Source organism: Somniosus microcephalus, chromosome 22 (genome assembly GCF_052327205.1).
Source record: "Somniosus microcephalus isolate GS21.2 chromosome 22, FLI_Smic_1.0, whole genome shotgun sequence".
In the NCBI taxonomy this organism is placed as follows: Eukaryota; Metazoa; Chordata; class Chondrichthyes; order Squaliformes; family Somniosidae; genus Somniosus; species Somniosus microcephalus.
Genome location: NC_141008.1, coordinates 20282463 through 20305397, shown reverse-complemented (window position 1 = coordinate 20305397; position 22935 = coordinate 20282463). Strand labels below are relative to the sequence as shown.

The window sequence follows — 22935 nt, the reverse complement described above, 5'->3', positions numbered from 1 at the left end:
CGCAACCTTGGGTCATGGGACCGCCACCAACTGCTGCAGCGATGTCCAAGGACCCGAAATGTTACTTTTGTGGCCAGGCAAAACACCCCAGAGCACGCTGCCCGGCGAAAAACGCTACCTGCTCTGGCTGCGGGAAGAAAGGACACTACGTCAGCGCCTGCAAAGGTAAAACCGCTAACGCCAGCAGCGCCGCGTGTGAACCGTGGGGGCAGCCATCTTGTCCACCATCTTGGACACCTCCAGCCGCGTGGGGATCGGGATCATGGGCGCAGCCATTTTGTCCGCCATCTTGGACGCCTCCAACTCCAATCGCGGGTGACCCGGACTCAACCACCGCCTCGTCTGACGACCACAGCGACTCGCTCGACCATACGCTGGCCTCCGTGACGCTGGACCAATCTCTCCCTCACCAACTGTCCAGGTCCATGGTGGACATTACGGTAAACGGCCGCGCCACTACCTGCCTTTTCGACAGCGGGAGCACGGAGAGCTTTATCCACCCTGACACGGTGCGCAGTTACTCTCTCCCGGTCCTGCCAACGCGCCATCGGATCTCTATGGCTTCCAAATCCCATTCAGCAGACGTCGGTGGCTACTGTGTAGTGACCCTTTCAGTAAGGGGCACAGAATACAAAAATTTTAAACTTCTTGTCCTGCCCCATCTCTGCGCTGCCGTTCTACTGGGGTTGGATTTTCAGTGCCACCTTAAAAGTGTCACATTAGTGTACGGCGGACCCCTCCCCCCACTCACAGTCTGCAGCTTTTAAATCGCCCGCCGCGCACCATTTGCAGCCTCTCCACGCTTAAAGTCTCCCCCCCCCCCCCCCCTTGTTCGCTAACCTCACCCGCGACTGTAAGCCCATCGCTACCAAAAGCAGGCGGTACAGTGCCGGGGATGGGAGCTTCATTAAATCCGAAGTAGCAAGACTCCTGAAGGAAGGGATTATTGAGGGTAGCACTAGCCCATGGCGAGCACAAGTGGTGGTAGTGAAGACTGGCGAAAAACAGCGCCTAGTTATTGACTACAGCCAGACGATCAATCGCTACACCCAGTTAGATGCATACCCACTCCCACGCATATCTGACATGGTCAATCAGATAGCACAATACCGGGTGTTCTCGACGATTGATCTGAAGTCGGCATACCACCAGCTCCCCATCAGGGCTGAGGACCGCCAGTACACAGCTTTTGAAGCTGACGGTCGTCTCTACCACTTCCTCCGAGTCCCCTTCGGCGTCACCAACGGGGTTTCGGTCTTCCAAAGGGAGATGGACCGAATGGTTGACCAGAACGCGCTGCAGGCCACCTTCCCCTATCTAGACAACGTCACCATCTGCGGCCACGACCAGCAGGACCATGACGTTAACCTAGAGAAATTCCTCCGTACGGCCCAGCGGCTGAATCTAACATACAACAAGGACAAATGTATGTTTCGCACCACGCGCCTCGCCATTCTTGGCTGCGTAGTGGAGAACGGAGTCATCGGCCCCGACCCCGACAGAATGCGCCCCCTTATGGAGCTCCCCCTCCCCCACTGCCAAAAAGCACTGAAGAGATGCCTAGGGTTTTTCTCTTACTATGCTCAGTGGGTGCCCAACTATGCGGACAAAGCCAGACCCCTCATCAAGTCCACCTCCTTCCCCCTGACAGCAGAGGCATGTGCAGCCTTCACTCTCATAAAAAGAGATATTGCGAAGGCCACAATGCACGCAGTGGATGAGTCCATCCCTTTCCAAGTGGAGAGCGACGCATCCGACTTCGCCCTAGCTGCAACCCTTAACCAGGCGGGGAGACCCGTGGCCTTTTTCTCAAGGACCCTCCAGGGCCCCGAGATTCGACACTCCTCTGTCGAAAAGGAGGCCCAGGCCATTGTGGAAGCGGTGCGACATTGGAGGCATTACCTGGCCGGAAAACGATTTACCCTGCTCACTGACCAGTGTTCAGTAGCTTTTATGTTTAATAATAAGCAGAGGGGCAAAATCAAGAACGACAAGATCTTGAGGTGGAGAATTGAACTCTCCACCTACAATTACGATATCTTGTACCGGCCCGGGAAACTCAATGAGCCCCCAGATGCCCTATCACGTGGTACATGCGCCAACGCGCAGGTTGATAGACTGCAGACCCTCCACAATGACCTCTGCCACCCGGGGGTCACCAGGTTCTTCCATTTCATCAAATCCCGTAACCTGCCCTACTCCATCGAGGAGGTCAGGACCATGACCAGGAACTGCCAAATCTGTGCCGAGTGCAAACCGCATTTTTATAGGCCAGACAGAGCAAGCCTGATCAAGGCCACGCGCCCCTTCGAGCGCCTGAGCGTCGATTTTAAAGGGCCCCTCCCCTCCTCTGACCGCAACGTGTACTTCCTCAACATAATTGATGAGTACTCCCGTTTCCCGTTTGCCATCCCTTGCCCAGACATGACCAGTACCACGGTCATTAAATGTCTGAATGACCTTTTCGCCTTGTTCGGTTTCCCTAGCTATATCCATAGCGACCGGGGCTCATCCTTTATGAGCGACGAACTCCGTCAGTACCTGCTCATGAGAGGTATTGCTACAAGCAGAACCACCAGCTACAACCCCCGGGGGAACGGCCAGGTGGAAAGAGAGAACGCGACGGTTTGGAAGGCCGTCCTCTTAAACTTAAAATCTAAGGGCCTTCCGACCTCTCACTGGCAGGAGGTCCTCCCTGCGGCGCTCCACTCCATTCGGTCACTGCTTTGTACGGCCACCAATGCCACCCCCCATGAAAAAATGTTCACTTTCCCCAGGAAGTCCACATTGGGGACCTCGCTACCGACATGGCTGACGTCTCCAGGACCCGTCCTACTGCGGAAGCACGTGAGGTCCCATAAAATGGACCCCCTGGTCGAGAGGGTGAGCCTCCTCCACGCCAACCCCCAGTATGCTTACGTGGCGTACCCGGACGGGCGGGAGGACACAGTCTCCATACGAGACCTCGCACCTTCGGGTGCCCCTGAAACACTACCATTGCCATCCACCACTACCCACAACCCAACCCCTGTAGACGGCATGCCGCAGCCCCAGGACCCGTCATTGACCACCCAACCACTCAATGAGACGCCAGATTCAACGTTGGATGCTGCACCATCACCGCCGCCACCACGACGATCAGGACGGCATACAAGGCCACCTGATAGACTTACTTACATGAACCTTTAGTACACTTCACCCCGTCGGACTCAATTTTAAACAAGGGGTGAATGTGGTAAACCACTGTTATTGTTGTTCACCGTTGTTGTTGCACACTGTTGTATCTATGCATGCCTCAGCTGGCTCCGCCCCTGGCTCCATCCACATGCCCAGGTATAAAGGTGACTGCTCTGCAGCCCCCTGCCTTCTTGGAAACCAGTCAACCACGAGAGGCATGCTCTGTTCTTTGTTAATAAAAAGCCTTTTAGTTACTCTCCTAACTCTCCGTCTTTTATGAGTAATTGATAGCGCATCAGGCGCCATGCTGACCAAATCATAAAGTCATCCGAAAAGGGACAACCTACACCACAACTCTATACGTCTAACGATGAAGTAGAGATACCCATATCTACCTCCGATCCGGTGATACTGGAACCCGATGAACCTGACACTGGCATTCAAGCCGAATCAGCCTTGCCAAAAGAACCTACTACACCACCAGAAACTACTACACCCCCGAGGCGTTATCCGGACCGAGTCAGGAAGCCTCCTGAGAGACTGACTTATAATTAATTAACTACAGCAATGTGTATATTATTTTTCTTATAACATCTAATTAATAATTACTTAAAATATGATGTACTGGTTAGCTAAAAGGGGAGGAACTGTAGTGTATGTGCCTTTAAGAGCCCCAGGTGTGCTGTAATGCCGGTAATTGCCACTCGGGCTATATAAGCCTGTATATTGTGTATATCCGTTAGAACCCCCCCCCAGACTTTGCTTAGTAAACACCTATGAACCAACTCCTGTCTTCAGTGTCTTTATCAACACACGGACACTACAGAAACTTTAGAAAAAAAGTTTGCAGGGAGTGATTAGAACGTGGAATTCTCTGCCACAAACTTATCAAAGCTAAAAGTTATGTTAAAAGGGAGTTAACTAGTTGCTTCAAGAGGAGGAATATTAAAAGCATGCAAGTTTGAGTTCATGATCTCTCAATTTCATCTATCCCATTTCTTAAGCTAGATTCCATTCAGGTCTTGCCAGATCCCCACACATCCTGAGTGCAGCCAAGCTCCAGATTACCTGCAACATTCCCAAATTGCCCAATCCCTCCTAGCAATCTCTGCCTAGTCCATCCCAAGGCAACACCAGCACCCATTTCCCAACCTCACGTTCTCTCACCCACATGTTGCAACAGCTTCTAGTGAGCCTGAGCCTTCAATCCCAGTATTAAGGTACATGTTGGGCTGCTACCCTACTGCATACAAACATAAAGCTAAAAGATAGCAATGGCGTGCACCAGTAAAGGAACACAAGACACACCAGGAGATAGACATAAGCAAGACTTACAAAAAGAATGAGGAGAGTAGGTTACAGAAATACACAGAAACCACAAAGTGAAGCGTGTAAAAGTTATAGAAAAGAGGAGAGCAAGTGCAGCAGCAGCATTTATATAGTGCCAGCACTTCACAGGAGCGTTGTCAAACAAAATTTGACACCGAATAACAAAGAGATTAGACAAGATGACGGAGGTAGGTTTTAAGAAGCGTCTTAAATGAGGAAAGATGGGTAGAGAGGCGGAGAGGTTTAGGGAGGGAATCCCTGAGCTTAGGGCCTCGGGAGCTGAAGGCACGGCCGTTGATGGTGGAGCGATTAAATCAGGGCTGTGCATGAGGCCAGAATTGGAGGAGCGCAGATATCTGAGGGTTGTTGGGCTGGAAGATGTTAGAGATAGGGAGGGGCAAGGCTATGCAGGGATTTGAAAACAAGGATGAGAATTTTAAAATCGAGGCGTTACTCAACGGGGAGCTAATGTAGATCAGTGAGCACAGGGGTGATGGGTGAACAGGACATGATGCAAGTTAGGAGAAGAGCAGCAGAGTTTTGGATGAACTCAAGTTTATGGAGGGCGGAAGAGTGCGTTGGCATAGTCAAGTCAAGAACTAACAACGGCACGGTTGAGCGTTTCAGCAGATGAGCTGAGGCAGGAGTGGAGTCAAGCGATGGAGATGGAAAGAGGTGGGTCTTAGTGATGATGTGGATATGTAGTTGGAAGCTCATCTCGGGGTTAAATACAACACCAAGGTTGCCAACAGTCTGGTTCAGCCTCAGACAGTTGCCAGGGACAGAAAGAATCTAAACAACTATAGAAAGAGAGGTACATTTTTCTTTATGTCTGTGGATTACTCCATGGGACATCAACTAGTTCCCGATGAAGACTTTCCAGAAATTTTTGTTTAAACACTTACTGTGGCTGGATTGTTTTGTAGTCTGGGATTTCCACTTTTTTCTTTCTGAAGACAAACCAATAGATTGCAAACCCAGCAATTAGGGAGAAGAGAAACATGTCCAACGTACTGAAGTATGATTCGACCACCACCACGGGAGACTCGGCAGCACTGTCTGCTGTTGACGCCCCAAACTCCACTTCAGAAGAATCCATGTTCCTTAATGATGAGGCTGCCGAAAGAACAAAGTATCACCTTAGGGAAAATTAAAAGCAGAGATCAGCTTTCCCAACACACTTAAGAAGCCAAATACTGAAACTTCCTTTTCTTAAAATTTCTTCAATGCCAAAAGATTTATAAAATACAACGTTAGATGGAGGCTATATAAAATATGCATGTCTCGCTCGATGAGCAATACTGTGGGGAGGCGGGATGGAGACTCTGAATACAATGGTCCAGAATTTGCAGTGGGTAATAACAGTGAACGAACAGCATTCACGGTCATTACCCCTTTGAAACTGGCCGCAACTTCAGGATGTAGCGCATGTGCATCCTAACACGGAATCCTGAAGTTGTGGTCAGTCATTCACTGCTCCGACACTGGCTGCGCTGTGGAACACCCCCCACCCCGCCGCACCAAGTTGGCAATCAGTGTAATCAGGAAATCAATGAAACTAATGAAAACTTCGGCTCTTCCGCAGCAATAGGGAAGGCAAATGGAATATTGGCCTTTATTGGAAAGGGGTTGTTGGAGTACTGTATAAGAGTAAGGAAGTCTTGCTACAACTGTACAGGGCCTTGGTGAGATCACACCTGGAGTACTGGGCACAGTTCTGGTCTCCTTATCTAAGGAAGGATATACTTGCCTTGCAGGCGGTGCAACGAAGGTTCACTGGATTGATTCCTGGGATGAGGGGGCTGTCCTATGATGAGAGATTGAGTAGAATGGGCCGATACTCTCTGGAGTTTAGAAGAATGAGAGGTGATCTCATTGAAACATACAAGATTCTGAAGGGGATTGACAGGGTAGATGCTGAGAGGTTGTTTCCCCTGGCTGGAGTGTCTAGAACTAGGGGGCATAGTCTCAGGATAAGGGGTCGGCCATTTAAGACCGAGATGAGGAGGAATTTCTTCACTCGGAGGGTTGTGAATCTTTGGAATTCTCTGCCCCAGAGCGCTGTGAATGCTGAGTCGTTGAGTATATTCAAGGCTGAGATAGAGATTTTTGGACTCATGGGGAATCAAGGGATATGGAGATAGTGGGGGAAAGTGGAGTTGAGGTTGATGATCAGCCATAATCTTATTGAATGGCGGAGCGGGCTCGAGGGGCCATATGGTCGACTCCTGCTTCTTATGGTCTTATGTAATATTGCCGTTTAATACCCCATTAAAAATTAAAACTGGGGGTTTAAACAGCGTGTTGTCTGCTAAACAAACGTTATGGCCCTGAAAAACGAATTTAAATTTTGTGGAGTGTCAAATGTATCTATCTTATTAAATATTACAATTTTTAAGAAACTTAAAATTTTTATTTTTTTTAAAAAGTTTGTTCATCTTTATTTCAGGTTTACCTTTTCCCCATGCGACAACCCCAATCTTTATTTTGCTCTCTCTAACATTTTTTAAAAGTTAGAATCAAAGGAGCTTACTCACTTCCTGGCTCCTCAGTCTGAGAATTCTGCATTGTGATTGGCTGCTTAGACAGCTTTTTGAGGTCACAGCAGCTCGCGTTAGGGATTCCCCATTAACTTGCGCTGATTTCAACTGCACATCAGAAAAGCCGAACTTCTCGCCAGAGGTCGCGAGATCGTTGTGGAAAGCTTACTTCAGGGCCAGGGGCGAAGGCCTTTGCTTCGCCGCTCACCACAGGTTACGGGCCAATGTTTCCACAGTGACTAAATCTAGGGGTTATTAATATAAGATAGTCACTAATAAATCCAATATGGAATTGAGGAGAAAGGTCTTTACCTAGAGTGGTTAGATTGTGGAACTTGCGATCTCGAGTGGTTGAGGCAAATAGCATAGAGGCACTTAAGGGACAGCTAGATAAGCACGAGGGAGAAAGACAGAAGGATATGCTGATGGGGTGAGATGAAGCACGTGTGGAGCATACACCAGTTGATCCAAATGGCCTGTTTGTATGCTGTAAATTCTATGCAACACTCCGGAAAAAGAAATGCCAACTCCAGGAACCTGGTCACAATAAACCCAGCCTATTTGCCCATCTGTAATGTCTTCTCTCGCTATTTTTGGAGTTCTGAGTTCTATAGGTGTAAATACCAGCATCACCAGCAGCGGTGAAAGTACTGAACTTGCATCGAGCAGATAATGGGTCTTAGAATCCTTCTGTATTTAGGGTGGGGGTTGGGAGGTGAATCCATGCCACTAAGAGTTCAGAGTAGATTCAGGTCACTGACAACTTGGCAGTACAACTGGGACAATGGCCTTTGGCAGTACAACTGGGACAATGGCCTCACATAAACTCATCAAAGCTATGACACACACAGAGGGGGGGAGGGGGCGAGCGCGAGGGGGGGAGGGGGGCGAGCGAGGGGGAGGGGGGCGAGCGAGGGGGAGGGGGGCGAGCGAGGGGGAGGGGGGCGAGCGAGGGGGAGGGGGGCGAGCGAGGGGGAGGGGGGGCGAGCGAGGGGGAGGGGGGCGAGCGAGGGGGAGGGGGGCGAGCGAGGGGGAGGGGGGCGAGCGAGGGGGAGGGGGGCGAGCGAGGGGGAGGGGGGCGAGCGAGGGGGAGGGGGGCGAGCGAGGGGGAGGGGGGCGAGCGAGGGGGAGGGGGCGAGCGAGGGGGAGGGGGCGAGCGAGGGGGGAGGGGGGCGAGCGAGGGGGAGGGGGCGAGCGGGAGGGGAGGGGGGCGAGCGAGGGGGAGGGGGCGAGCGAGGGGGAGGGGGCGAGCGAGGGGGAGGGGGGCGAGCGAGGGGGAGGGGGGCGAGCGAGGGGGAGGGGGCGAGCGAGGGGGAGGGGGGCGAGCGAGGGGGAGGGGGGCGAGCGAGGGGGAGGGGGGCGAGCGAGGGGGAGGGGGGCGAGCGAGGGGGAGGGGGGGCGAGCGAGGGGGAGGGGGGCGAGCGAGGGGGAGGGGGGCGAGCGAGGGGGAGGGGGGGCGAGCGAGGGGGAGGGGGGCGAGCGAGGGGGAGGGGGGCGAGCGAGGGGGAGGGGGGCGAGCGAGGGGGAGGGGGGCGAGCGAGGGGGAGGGGGGCGAGCGAGGGGGAGGGGGGCGAGCGATGGGGGAGGGGGGCGAGCGAGGGGGAGGGGGGCGAGCGAGGGGGAGGGGGGCGAGCGAGGGGGAGGGGGGCGAGCGAGGGGGAGGGGGGGCAGCGAGGGGGAGGGGGGCGAGCGAGGGGGAGGGGGGCGAGCGAGGGGGAGGGGGGCGAGCGAGGGGGAGGGGGGCGAGCGAGGGGGAGGGGGGGCGAGCGAGGGGGAGGGGGGCGAGCGAGGGGGAGGGGGGCGAGCGAGGGGGAGGGGGGCGAGCGAGGGGGAGGGGGGCGAGCGAGGGGGAGGGGGGCGAGCGAGGGGGAGGGGGGCGAGCGAGGGGGAGGGGGGCGAGCGAGGGGGAGGGGGGCGAGCGAGGGGGAGGGGGGCGAGCGAGGGGGAGGGGGGCGAGCGAGGGGGAGGGGGGCGAGCGAGGGGGAGGGGGGCGAGGCGAGGGGGAGGGGGGCGAGCGAGGGGGAGGGTGGGCGAGCGAGGGGGAGGGGGGCGAGCGAGGGGGAGGGGGGCGAGCGAGGGGGGGAGGGGGGGGCGAGCGAGGGGGAGGGGGGGCGAGCGAGGGGGAGGGGGGCGAGCGAGGGGGAGGGGGGGCGAGCGAGGGGGAGGGGGGCGAGCGAGGGGGAGGGGGGCGAGCGAGGGGGAGGGGGGCGAGCGAGGGGGAGGGGGCGAGCGAGGGGGAGGGGGGCGAGCGAGAGGGGGAGGGGGGGCGAGCGAGGGGGAGGGGGGCGAGCGAGGGGGAGGGGGGGCGAGCGAGGGGGAGGGGGGCGAGCGAGGGGGAGGGGGGCGAGCTGAGGGGGAGGGGGGCGAGCGAGGGGGAGGGGGGCGAGCGAGGGGGAGGGGGGCGAGCGAGGGGGAGGGGGGCGAGCGAGGGGGAGGGGGGCGAGCGAGGGGGAGGGGGGCGAGCGAGGGGAGGGGGGCGAGCGAGGGGAGGGGGCGAGCGAGGGGGGAGGCGGGGGGCGAGCGAGGGGGAGGGGGGCGAGCGAGGGGGAGGGGGGCGAGCGAGGGGGAGGGGGGCGAGCGAGGGGGAGGGGGGGCGAGCGAGGGGGAGGGGGGCGAGCGAGGGGGAGGGGGGCGAGCGAGGGGGAGGGGGGCGAGCGAGGGGGAGGGGGTGCGAGCGAGGGGGAGGGGGGGCGAGCGAGGGGGAGGGGGGCGAGCGAGGGGGGAGGGGGGCGAGCGAGGGGGAGGGGGGCGAGCGAGGGGGAGGGGGGGCGAGCGAGGGGGAGGGGGGCGAGCGAGGGGGAGGAGGGGGCGAGCGAGGGGGAGGGGGGCGAGCGAAGGGGAGAGGGGGGCGAGCGAGGGGGAGGGGGGGCGAGCGAGGGGGAGGGGGGCGAGCGAGGGGGAGGGGGGGCGAGCGAGGGGAGGGGGGGCGAGCGAGGGGGAGGGGGGCGAGCGAGGGGGAGGGGGGCGAGCGAGGGGGGAGGGGGGCGAGCGAGGGGGAGGGGGGCGAGCGAGGGGGAGGGGGGGCGAGCGAGGGGGAGGGGGGCGAGCGAGGGGGAGGGGGGCGAGCGAGGGGGAGGGGGCGAGCGAGGGGGAGGGGGCGAGCGAGGGGGAGGGGGCGAGCGAGGGGGAGGGGGCGAGCGAGGGGGAGGGGGGCGAGCGAGGGGGAGGGGGCGAGCGAGGGGGAGGGGGCGAGCGAGGGGGAGGGGGGCGAGCGAGGGGGAGGGGGCGAGCGAGGGGGAGGGGGCGAGCGAGGGGAGGGGGGCGAGCGAGGGGGAGGGGGGCGAGCGAGGGGGAGGGGGGCGAGCGAGGGGGAGGGGGCGAGCGAGGGGGAGGGGGCGAGCGAGGGGGAGGGGGCGAGCGAGGGGGAGGGGGCGAGCGAGGGGGAGGGGGCGAGCGGAGGGGGAGGGGGGCGAGCGAGGGGGAGGGGGCGAGCGAGGGAGAGGGGGCGAGCGAGGGGGGAGGGGGGCGAGCGAGGGGGAGGGGGCGAGCGAGGGGGAGGGGGCGAGCGAGGGGGAGGGGGCGAGCGAGGGGGAGGGGGCGAGCGAGGGGGAGGGGGGCGAGCGAGGGGGAGGGGGGCGAGCGAGGGGGAGGGGGGCGAGCGAGGGGGAGGGGGCGAGCGAGGGGGAGGGGGCGAGCGAGGGGGAGGGGGCGAGCGAGGGGGAGGGGGCGAGCGAGGGGGATGGGGGCGAGCGAGGGGGAGGGGAGCGAGGGGGAGGGGGCGAGCGAGGGGGAGGGGGCGAGCGAGGGGGAGGGGGCGAGCGAGGGGGAGGGGGGCGAGCGAGGGGGAGGGGGCGAGCGAGGGGGAGGGGGCGAGCGAGGGGGGAGGGGGGGCGAGCGAGGGGGATGGGGGGCGAGCGAGGGGGAGGGGGCGAGCGAGGGGGAGGGGGCGAGCGAGGGGGAGGGGGGCGAGCGAGGGGGAGGGGGCGAGCGAGGGGAGGGGGCGAGCGAGGGGGAGGGGGCGAGCGAGGGGGAGGGGAGCGAGCGAGGGGGAGGGGGCGAGCGAGGGGGAGGGGGCGAGCGAGGGGGAGGGGGCGCGAGAGAGGGGGAGGGGGCGAGAGAGGGGGAGGGGGCGAGAGAGGGGGAGGGGGCGAGAGAGGGGGAGGGGGCGAGAGAGGGGGAGGGGGGCGAGAGAGGGGGAGGGGGCGAGAGAGGGGGAGGGGGCGAGAGAGGGGTGAGGGGGCGAGAGAGGGGGAGGGGGCGAGAGAGGGGGGGAGGGGGGCGAGAGAGGGGGCGAGAGAGGGGGGAGGGGGCGAGAGAGAGGGGCGAGAGAGGGGGAGGGGGCGAGAGAGGGGGAGGGGGCGAGAGAGGGGGAGGGGGCGAGAGAGGGGGAGGGGGGCGAGAGAGGGGGAGGGGGGCGAGAGTGAGGGGGAGGGGGCGAGAGAGGGGGAGGGGGCGAGAGAGGGGTGAGGGGGCGAGAGAGGGGGAGGGGTGGCGAGAGAGCGGGGGAGGGGGCGAGAGAGAGGGACGGGGCGAGCGAGAGACGAAGAGCGAGAGAGAGACGAGATCGAGAGGGCGAGAGAGAGAGAGACGGAGAGGGCGAGAGACAGTACTGTAATGGAATGTGAGCCTAGGTTATCTTCTGGAGTGGGGCGTGGACCCACGATCTTCTGACTCTGAGGCCAGAGTGCTATCCACTAAGCCATGGCTGACACCAGAAGAAAAGGTGGGAAAAGTGAAACAAAACCCTGACCTTCAGAAAGAACAGCAGGCACAATGTTAGCAGCTTTTATTGACATCAGATGAAATAAAAACTTTTATATAAAACACCAGTGGCAGCAGCTCAGCTGGACATGATCTGTAGTAAAATCATTCAAGAGATCCATTCTGCGAGGTTTTGTGGTTACTGTACTTATAATGGGCCTACCTCGACTACCATGCATCATCAGAAAGTTCATTGAAATACAGCATATTTTTGTTAGGCTAACTCTTAAACCGATAACATGAGACTTTCAAACAACCCAAAATGCTTTGTTTCCAACGTAGTTTGCTTTATTCCTTACAGCAATCCCTCCTACTTCAGCCTCCCCCACAAAAACAAGCTACTCCTCGGCAAGACAAGAGTGTCGGGGTGGTCCTCTCCACTGCAAGTGCTGTTGACATAACTCTATACTGAGTAACAGAAGGTAGAATTTAACCAGCACTTGCTTTTCATTCTCTTCTTTCCCTCAATAACACAGTGCTGAGTCATTGCCAAATACAGGAAACTTTGTGCTATCCGACACCAGGACGGGACCGAGCTGTTGCCGTCCCATCAAAACTGCCTGACAAACCAGCGCTAATGTTGAAACATACGGAGCTTTTCAGCTCCGTGAGAATCAACAAACCCAACTGCTTCTGAACAGTCGGCCGTACCTTACAAGCGTCTCTGTAGCTTAGCAACAGCTTCAGCGAGACCTTGCAGAGGCTGACTGGTGATAAAAAAGCAACGAAAAGAAAAAATACCGAACGAAACGGCTCCTGAATTTTGCCGGTGGATCGAGCATTCCGGACAGTTAACCTCCGGATAAACCAAAGTTTCCTGTATTCAGTATTGCAGCCCAGATAGAAACTGAATTCAGCCATAAAAACAATTCAAATCCCAGACTGGGATACATGCCCAGGATATCTGAACAGTAACATGCGGTGTAGATTAATCCAACAATTCCATTTCAATGCATTGGATACTGTCTGGAAATACTGAACCGTTGATATTGCCCCTTAGCTTCAAAGATGGTGAACAAAAAGCAGCTCAAATAGCTTCATCACAAGAGAAGGAAAAAGCTTTCAACAGTAATAATTACACAATACAGCATCTACTCCATAGAAGACCGAGAAAGTTAATTCAACTCATAAGGATTCAAAAGATGGAATCATTACATCCTATCTAAATACATTCTAAAGAAGTACAAGAATAGCTGAGGTCACAATAGCCATATGCAATACCAGAATACCCACCACTGTTTACAGTCACCAAGGTTAAGCACAGATCAGAGGGGAAATTGAACACTTTGTCATAAGATTTGGGAAAATAGGAACGGAAGGAGGCTATTCAGCCATTCAATTAGATCATGGCTGATCTGTATATCAGCTCCATTCACGTTTGGAAGGACAAATCCACAATTGTAGTGGTCCCTTTGCTTTGGACAGTTCTAGTAGACGTAGGAAAATTCTGCACGCTCACTCACTGACAGCCTCGTGACCCGCATTTAAGCTACAGGTCACAATAAGCCAATTTGCTCAAAGTTCATCAATGGAATCGCTATACACGGGAAATATATTCCAGATGAATGGTTCTACTGCATTTGTCCTCAGATCTAAACCTATATGTCCCTCTCTTGCAGTGGCGGGTAAAATACAGCCGCGGGCTGTATCCAGCCTGCCAATGGATTCAATCCAGCCCGCCAAGATCTGGCTTTGAGGCCGAATGTACGGTGCACCTGTCCCCGCTCCACGTAACGTCAGGAGGCTGGTCATAGTCTCCGAGGCAGCAGGGGAGTCATACCCAAAAACAGACGGGCAAATCGAATCTGCCGTTTTCTGCATCAATGTGTCATTATCGCAGCCGAAACCTCAGTTTCTGCTTAGTCACTGCAACGTGAAAGGCGAGTTACTCAGTTTGTGGGTTCAGTTTCCATAAATCTATGCAAACTTTCCAGAGAAATGCACCGATGAGATAACACCATTGGCAGCATGACTCGGAATTGACACAATCGAATCAATTGGAAGAATTTTTTTTTAAACTTGGTGAGTTTTTAGTCTCAACTTGTCTCGGAGGGAATTTTAGCGACAACTCAAAATTAGTCCTGGGCTTTATTTCATTCCAGCGAGTTATAAAATGCTATTTTTTTTGTTTATTGGTGCAATTGGGTGAAAGGTGTCTGAATAATTGCAGGGGTGCCGCCGGTCTCCCGGCATAACTCTGGTGCAGACCCAGTTACGTCGGGTCCCTGCCATTTCTGGGAGTTTCCTCAGTAAAGAGCGGGGGAACTTCTAGCCCAGTTGTGGGCAAAATAAGGCCCGCTGGCTGCATCCGGCCCGCCAGATCATTCTATCCGGCTCGCTGGACGGGACAGAAATAGAACGAGAGTCGGAGCTTGAGCTGCACATTCATAGAAATTTACAGTACAGGAGGCCATTCGGCCCATCTTGTCCGTGCTATCCAGCCTAATCCCACTTTCCAGCACTTGGTCCGTAGCCTTGTAGGTTACAGCACTTCAAGTGCATATCCAAGTTCTTTTTAAATGTGATGAGGGTTTCTGCCTCTACCACCCTTTCAGGCAGTGCGTTCCAGACCCCCACCACCCTCTGGGTGAAAACATTTCTCCTCAAATTCCCTCTAAACCTCCTATCCAATGCCCCCTGGTTATTGACTCCCTCTGCAAAGGGAATTAGGTCCTTCCTATCCACTCTATCTAGGGCCCCTCATAATTTTATACACCTCAAATCAAGTCTCCCCTCAGCCTCCTCTGTTCCCAAGAAAAACAAACCCCAGCCCATCCAATCATTCCTCATAGCTAAAATTCCCCAGCCCCAGGCAACATCCTCGTAAATCTCCTCTGTACCCTCTCTAGTGCAATCGATCATGGCTGATCTTCGACCGCAACTCCACTTTGCATTGGATTGCATTGAAAAATGGATATAACCATACAATACTATAGCCAAAACACTAAATCCCAGAACCTAAAAAATGGAAGTCAGCAGCCATTTTAAAATTAATCTGCCAAGATGTTCTTTTAATAAGACAAACCGGCAGGAAGATTTTTTTTTTTTTTTTTTTTTAATACTGTGTCTGTAAAGGTGCTGCGCCAGTGGTAGTGGCGCGCGTTGGCAGTAATGTCATGAGGCTTGCGTTTTCGACTGACCAAAACGCCATGGCTGGTACACAAGTGCCCAGGACAGCAGACCAACATCACAAACAAACCAGATTATCTGGTCATTTATTTCATTGCTGCAAACTGACTGCCACGTTGCCAACATTACAACAATGACGACACTTCAAAAAAGTACTTCATTGGCTGTAAAGCGCTGTGGGACATCCGGAGGTCCTGAAAGGTGCTTTATAAATCCTAGTCTTTCCTCATCGAAACATATAAAATTATGGCAGCCTGGACAGGCTGAATTCAGAGAGAATGTTTCCAATGGCAGGGGAGCACAGAACCAGGGGCCACAGTCTAAAAATAGCGGGCAAATCATTTAAAACAGAGATGAGGAAGAATTTCTTCACTCAAAGAGTGGTGAGCCTGTGGAATTCCCTGCCACAGAGGGCTGTGAAGGCTAATTCAATAAATATTTTCAAGAGAGAATTGGATATATTTCTGAAGGCTAAGGGGATTAAGGGTTACGGAGAAAAGGCGGGGGACGTGGATGGTATACTGAACTGGTAAGATCAGGCTAAGATCTCAGACGAAGATCAGCCATGATCTCATTGAATGGCGGAGCAGGCTCGAAGGGCCGAATGGCCTACTCCTGTTCCTATCTCTATGTTTTACATGAGACCAAACCCCTCTCAATTATGGTAAAGCTATCATCTGCTTACTTTTCCTTAAAGTAGCCTGACCAGTTCCACATGTGACCAGCTTCAATAATTACACTTCAAAACAAACCCGAGGCTAAACATAGTTCAAAGTGTCACACGCGAGTTATTCATCATTTCCCAATTTGAATTGAGTCAGCAATTTCAACACATGCTAGCTGGCACGTTACTCTGACACAGCATTTACCGTGGACTTGGGTTGCCTGAGCTCTTTTTACACAAGATTAGAAATTAGCTGGCGAACTGACATTGCAGGATTCCTCTGGCTTGTGAACTAATTAATCTACTGATGGAACGCCTCTAATTTTCCTTTTTTAGATTTCTCTTTACTGCAGAAAGTGACGAGAGGGGGAAAGTGAACCAGTTACGCAATCGCACTCCAGGCACATGCTGTACAATGAGTAATTTGGACACACGTTATCACAGGATCCTCAACATATTTGGCACGGTGCAATCTTTGTGGATTTTTTTTTTGGAAATGAAGGGAAAGGTGAAGCCCAGGACACGTGCACTTCACAAGTACAGGAAACTTTCTGGTATCCGGCACTGACGGGGACCGAGCTGGTGCCGTACCATCAAAACTGCCGTAGAAACCAGCGCTAATGTTAAAACATATGGAGCTTTTCAGCTCCGTGTGAATCAACAAACCCTGTTGCTTAGCAACAGCTTCAAAACAGTCGGCCACAGCTTAAAAGCGTCTCTGTAGCTAAGCAACAGCTTCAGCTAGACCTTGCAGAGCCTGACTGGAAAAAAAAAAAGAAACGAGAAGTAAAAAAACTTATAGGAAACGGCTCCTGAATTTTGCCGGTAGACAGAGCTTTCCGGACATTTAACCTCCTGGGCTCCTGCACTACGTATGGGCTTTGGATTCCTCAATTGAAGAAAAATTGTGGAGGCTGGGCCATTGAATATATTTAAGGTGGAGATAGACTGATTTTTGAATGGTAAGGGAGTCACGGGTTATGGGGAGCGGGCAGGGAAGTGGAGCTGAGACCAAGATCAGATCAGCCATGATCTTATTGAATGGCGGAGCAGGCTCGAGGGGCCAAATGACCGACTCCTGCTCCTACGTCTTATGTTCTTATGTAAAAAGGGGCATTTAGCTGGAATTATAGCAAAGAGGACAGATAATATTTGAATTCATTTATAAAAGAATGCTGCCAATAAACGAAAGATAAGGCAGAAAACTGCTGAAGCACAACTTGAGATGATTTAAAAGCTACGATTCTTTGGCTAGACGTGGTCTGAAATAACGCGTTACATGCAGTATTGTCACAGACAGCAAGAACATGATATACAGCAGCACGTGGCTTCTCCTTAATGGTTAGAGTTCCTGCTTTTACTCAGATCTCTGAGGAAGGCAAAGGAATCCAGGGAAACCCATGTCATTCACAGGACCCTCCACAACGCAGGCACTGGCTTAGTAACAATTCACCTCAGATCAGCTACCCTCACTGTTCGGGAATGGTACCTGGACAACAATAGCCGGGCTTTATATATAGTGCCTTTACTGTAAAGACAGTCCCGAGGCGCTTCTCAAATAGGCATAGGGGAAATGTGCTGAGCCAGGAAGGGAGCGATTAGGAAGGGTGACCAAAAGCTTGGTCAGAGATGATTTAAAGGAGCGGATAATGTATAAATTGAGGTAAAAGGTGTTTTTTTGGGGGGGAACAAATGATTTTGTAAAAAAAAATTCTTCCTTGCTATATCTAAACCAGTTAGTTTGATGTTGACACAGATGAAGTTGGCCACTTGAAATTTTAAAACAAAATGACAAGCATTCAAGATAAAAATCAACACAACAGGCACACATTGCAAAACAAGGACATGGAAATATGCAATGTCATGATGAACAACCAAAACAATATTCCTTAACCATGGATAAATGGATAGAATCCTGGCACTGAATCACTAAACTAACAAAAATCCTATAATCCCATGCAACTGAAAACAGAATGTGACTTATTCAGTCACCATGAGAGATGGACTCTGATCGTAAGCCACACACTAATACATCAGGGAGCAACTTCAGCAGTACGAAGCTACCAAGGGGCAAATCAAGATTTGGCTATCTGACAATGTGAAGCCTGAAAGTGTCACTGGAACTAGGCACAAGAGAAGGGTTTTTAAACAGGAAAGTGACTTTCCCTGCTGCATGATCAGCTTCAATGCTTTTGGATAGGACTATTTCCTGGATCACCATATTAGCTGGCTGCAGACAGCTCTTCAAAATTGCTATTTTTGCTCTTATTGGAGAAGCACTGGGCATCCTAACGCACCCGACAGGGCAATGCCCAAAGGTCGATGACACCTTCTTTGGCAACATTACGAGCAGCCAAGCTCTTGTCTTTGTGAGCCACAGTGCACATCAGAGTACTTTGGGGGCCGCATACAGAGTTTAAATCTCTAACATAATCGTAAGTTGCTGATTTCGACAGATCTTGCGAGTTCTGATTTAGGACTCATCCACCATCAAGTCAAAGCCTTTTTCCAAACCTCCAGAGTGACAAAATTCAAACAGGACATACTTGCCAATAAATATAAGCCAAATAGGAACAAGTTGCCGGGGCTTCAAGAAATGATCAACAGACTTCACTTTGGACACCCTGGTTTATTTGATCGAAATTACTGACGTGCATTAATCAATAATTGCCAAGGATGAGAACAGGACAAACTAACTGGTCACCCAGCCACTCAGGCTATAGGTTGTCTTACACTGGTTCTAAATGCAGACCAAAGTAACAATAGAAGGCTGTTCTCTGAAATGCTTTCCAGTGATCTGTGGAGTCAGTCAAAGTCTATGTAGACATTACTTATACATGGCCTGTGAACAAAGTGGATGAATCCATTGGCAATTTCATCCAGTAAGGTCATTTATAGGTTTGCGCGCCCCCATCGCCACTGCTTTCACGCCTGAAAGAGAATTACATTGAATTTACAGCACAGACACAGGCCATTCGGCCCAACAGGTCTATGCTGGGGTTTATGCTCCACACAAGGCTCCGCCCACCCTATCAACGTATGCTTCTATTCCTTTTTCACTCGTGTTTATCTAACTTCCCCTTAAAGGCATAAATGCATCTATGCTATTCCATTCCATGTGGTAGCAAGTTCCACATTCCCACCACTCTCCGAATAAAGAAGTTCCTCCTGAATTCCTTATTGTAGTTATTAGTGACGATCTTATATTTATGGCCTCTAATTTTGGACTCCCCCACAAGTGGAAATATCTTCTCTATGTCTGCCCTATCAAATGCCTTCATCATTTTTAAAGACCTCTATTAGGTCACCTTTCAGTCTGCTCTTTTCCCAATAGCTATACCCTCTCAGTTCGGTACCATCCTTGTAAATCTCTTTTGCACCGTCTCCAGTGCTTCTAGATCTTTTTTAAAGGCTTCTCCTTACCTGACCTGGCTGGTTAGTCGGGTTCTGATGGGAGGCGGAACAGACTGCCTGCACATGGTGGTTGCCAAATCCCAAACCGGTCACCTCCTGCTGCCTCACCCTTACCAACTGAATATAAATCAAGGATAACCCAGTGTAAGGGGACGAATGAGACCATTCCAGATGCAAGGTATGTGGCTGCCCTGCAGTGCAGATGTGTAGACTCTGCACACACCTCCAGATAAGAGCACCATCAACACACCAATGGGTCGCTGCAGGGTTGAGCTACGATTCTCACCAAGAAACCCCAATTTGCAATTCTTCGGCCAGTAAAATTTTGCAAATTTGTCTGGAAACTTCCCAAATACACTCCTTTTTTGAATTCCGAGATATGTAGTTGGTTTAAATGTATTTCACTAGTTTGGTACTGTATTCAATATATTTCCACTTCTAAATTTAATACAATTCTGTGATGTGATGGCTGTGATCCACTGTTCAAATGATACATACATAGAATCTACAGCTTAGAAACAGGCCATTCGGCCCAGCTGGTCTATGCCAGTGTTCATACTCCACACAAGCCTCCTCCCACTCTAATGGCCTCTTGCCACCTTTCCCCCCATGCTCTCTATTCCCTTCTCCCTCCTCTATGCATCAAGCTTGTCCTTCAATGCATCAGTGCTAAATAAAAGAGAAACAAATACAGAACACAGCACTCCAGCATAACACGAGCGACTTAGGGAAATGCTGGCAGAGAGCAAAATAGTCAAAAGCCACATTTAGGACTGATGGTGCAAGCCTCAATGTTATGAGCAAGTACACTCAGCCCTGGCGCGGGTCTAATTGCATCACAAACTGAGCAGACCTGTTCTTTCAACTCATTCAGAAAGTCAACCGGTGAATGGAAAGTAATTTAATCGGAGGAGTAACTGCAGCACTGATCTCTGGCTCCACTTCAAAACCAGCTGCTTGGTGCCTCATTTCAGACATCAAAGCAAGCAAGTGCCTGAAAGTAACAGGGTCCATGCATAATAATCTGGCTGTTCTAGGACTGCACCATCTAGAAAGACCGTAGAGCCACACCCCCGTCCCCACACCCAACCCCCGCTCCATCCAACTACTTTTTAAATGGTTGCAGGGTTTTTGCCTCCACTATTCTACCATTCTAAATGTTGCCAATTCTTTATGTGCAGAACTTCCAAACTTTAAGCTACATTTGTCTGATTAGTTTGATCCAATGTTCCCTTATCCTACTGTCATGGTTTAGCTTGAATTAAAGCTCTGGATTCAACTTTTCCATTAGCTATCTTATATACCTGTATAAGATCGCCTCTATGTCCCTTGCTTTCAAGACTGAAAGACTCGGCCCCGAGTTAGAACATAAGAAGTAGGAGCAGGAGTAGGCCATACGGCCCCTCGGGCCTGCTCCGCCATTCAATAGGATCATGGCTGATCCGAACCTAGACTCACGTCCACTTCCCTGCCCGCTCCCCGTAACCCCTAATTCCCTTATCAGCTAGGAGGTTGTGGGTTTGAGTTCCACTCCAGAGACTTGAGCACATAATCTAGTGCAGTACTGAGGGAGTGCTGCACGGTCAGAGGTGCCGTCTTTCAGATGAGACGTTAAACCGAGGTTCCTTCTGTCCTCTCAGTTGGACGTAAATGATCCCATGGCTCTATTCAAAGAGGAACTTGGGAGTTCTCCTGGTGTCCTACTTATCCCTCAATCAACACCACTAAAACAAATGATCTGGTTATTACCATAGTGCTGTTTGTGGGTGCTTGCTGTGCACAAATTGGCTGCCACGTCTCTTATGTTACAACAGTGACTACACTTCAAAAGGTACTTCATTGCCTGTAAAGCACTTTGGGACATACCAAGGCTTTGAAAGGCACTATAAAAAGTTTGTCTGCCTTGTGTCTCAGGGACCAGAGCTAGGCACAGCACTCAAGGTGTGGTCTGAGAGCATGATACAGATTGACGAGTGCAAGCAATGCTCCAATCGATGAAACAGTGCTTTCTTTTAATCCAGAGGTATGGCAGATGCTACGTGGCAGTTATGCTAATCAATTACTTGCATTGCTAAAGTCAATTTACTTTGGACCAAACGTGCAGCGTAAACATATCAATCTTGGAATGATTCAGTAATCCTGCTGTTGGGTTCCATTTCCCCCTAACTGGAAAGCACTAATCCCCACAGACCAATGTCCTCTTCCTGCCATAGAATCTACAGCACAAACAGGCCATTCGGCCCAACTGGTCTATGCCAGTGTTCATGCTCCACACGAGCCTCCTCCCATCCTACTTCTTCTAACACTATCAGCAAAACCTTTTATTCCTTTCTCCCTCATGTACTTATCGAGCTTCCCCTCAACCTGTCACGACATGGAGCTGTGCAAAATGACAGAAAATACAAACTCCAACAATGAATCGGATGCCCCTTTACCAGAGTTGCAAACAATGGAAAGAGTGCTTTCGAAAGCACCCTGCGATGCAAGTGACCCAGTGGCAGTACATGATGGCCAGTAAAACCCTCATCAGCAAGCAGCTCTAATGACAAAGAGCCCCCTCCATCCTACCATGCCACTGCATCAGGACTACCACCTCCATTCTAGCTACAGCCCACGCGCACAGGCCGACAGTGAATCGTTTGACTCACAGCGACTTTCTTCAACATCAAGGGAACGCCGCAGCAGAATGACAAGTTGCAAGTGTGACTGTAGTAACTGAGCATGTGCATTTGTTCCACTGTTGCTGAATTCAGCTCTCTTTACAGTGTGGATTCAGCACAGCACAAACCAACAATTTCAGAGTAACAGAAAGGAAGCATGAAACAGAATGCCTGATAGCTACTTGCTTTTGATAATATGCGTAGTCTGAGTGTGTTACTCGGCAGACCAGGGTTCGCAAAGATATTTGCTTCCGATTTCCACCCTTCCCTCACCTTCACATGGTCCATCTCCGACTCTTCCCTTCCTCAACTTCTCCATCTCCATCTCTGGGGATAGGTTATTGACAAACATTCACTACAAGCCCACTGACTCCCACAGCTACCTGGACTACACTTCCTCCCACCCCACCTCCTGTAAGGACTCTATTCCATTCTCCCAGTTTCTCCGTCTCTGCCGCATCTGCTCCGACGATGCCACCTTCCATACCAGTGCTTCTGACAGGTCTTCCTTTTTCCTCAACCGGGGATTCCCCTCTACTGTGGTTGACATGGCCCTTGACCGTGTCCGTTCTATCTCCCGCACTTCTGCCCTCACCCCTGCCCCTCCCTCCCGGAACCACGATAAGAGTTCCCCTTGTCCTCACCTTTCACCCCACCAGCCTCCACATTCAACAGATCATCCTCCGCCATTTCTGCCACCTCCAGTGTGATCCCACCACCAAACGCATCTTCCCCTCACCTCCCCTTTCAGCATTCCATAGGGACCGCTCCCTCCGTGACACCCTAGTCCACTCCTCTATCACCCCCAGCACCCCTTCCCTTCGCCCGGCACCTTCCCGTGCAAGCGCAGGAGATGCAACACATGCCCTTATACCTCCCCTTTCCAAGTGAAACAGCGATTTACTTGTACTTCTTGCAATCTAGTATACTGTATTCGCTGCTCACTATGTGGTCTCCACTACATTGGGGAGACCAAATGCAGATTGGGTGACCGCTTTGCGGAACACCTCTGTTCAGTCCGCAAGGGGGACCGCAAGCTTCCGGTTGCCTGTCACTTTAATTCACCACTCCATTCCCACTCCGACCTCTTGCATTGTTCCACGGAAGCTCAGCGTAAGCTCAAGGAACAGCACCTCATATTTCAATTAGGCACTTTACAGCCTTCTGGACTCAACATAGAGTTCAACAATTTCAGATCATAACCTCGGCCCCTATTACATATATATATTTTTTATCCACACGTTTTGTTTGTGCCTTTTTTCTCTTCCCTCCCACATGGCAGCTGTCTTTCATTCTGCCAGCGCAATTCACACTCCATCTA

The 22935-nt window shown here is 52.5% G+C and overlaps 1 protein-coding gene across 3 annotated transcripts in view; it reads right to left on the bottom strand.

Moving 5' to 3' along the window:
* Positions 1-22935, bottom strand: part of LOC147102088 (NADPH--cytochrome P450 reductase-like) — a 137263-nt gene that overhangs the window by 104465 nt on the left and 9863 nt on the right. For 2 of the 3 annotated variants that reach the window (XM_085964266.1, XM_085964265.1), the window contains exon 2: positions 5412-5622. In XM_085964266.1, the coding sequence (XP_085820392.1) occupies positions 5412-5605 (194 nt within the window). In that variant the 5' untranslated portion in view covers positions 5606-5622. Of the gene's footprint in view, positions 1-5411; positions 5646-22935 lie in introns of all 3 variants that reach the window. The other variant, XM_085964264.1, reaches the window with a different exon arrangement.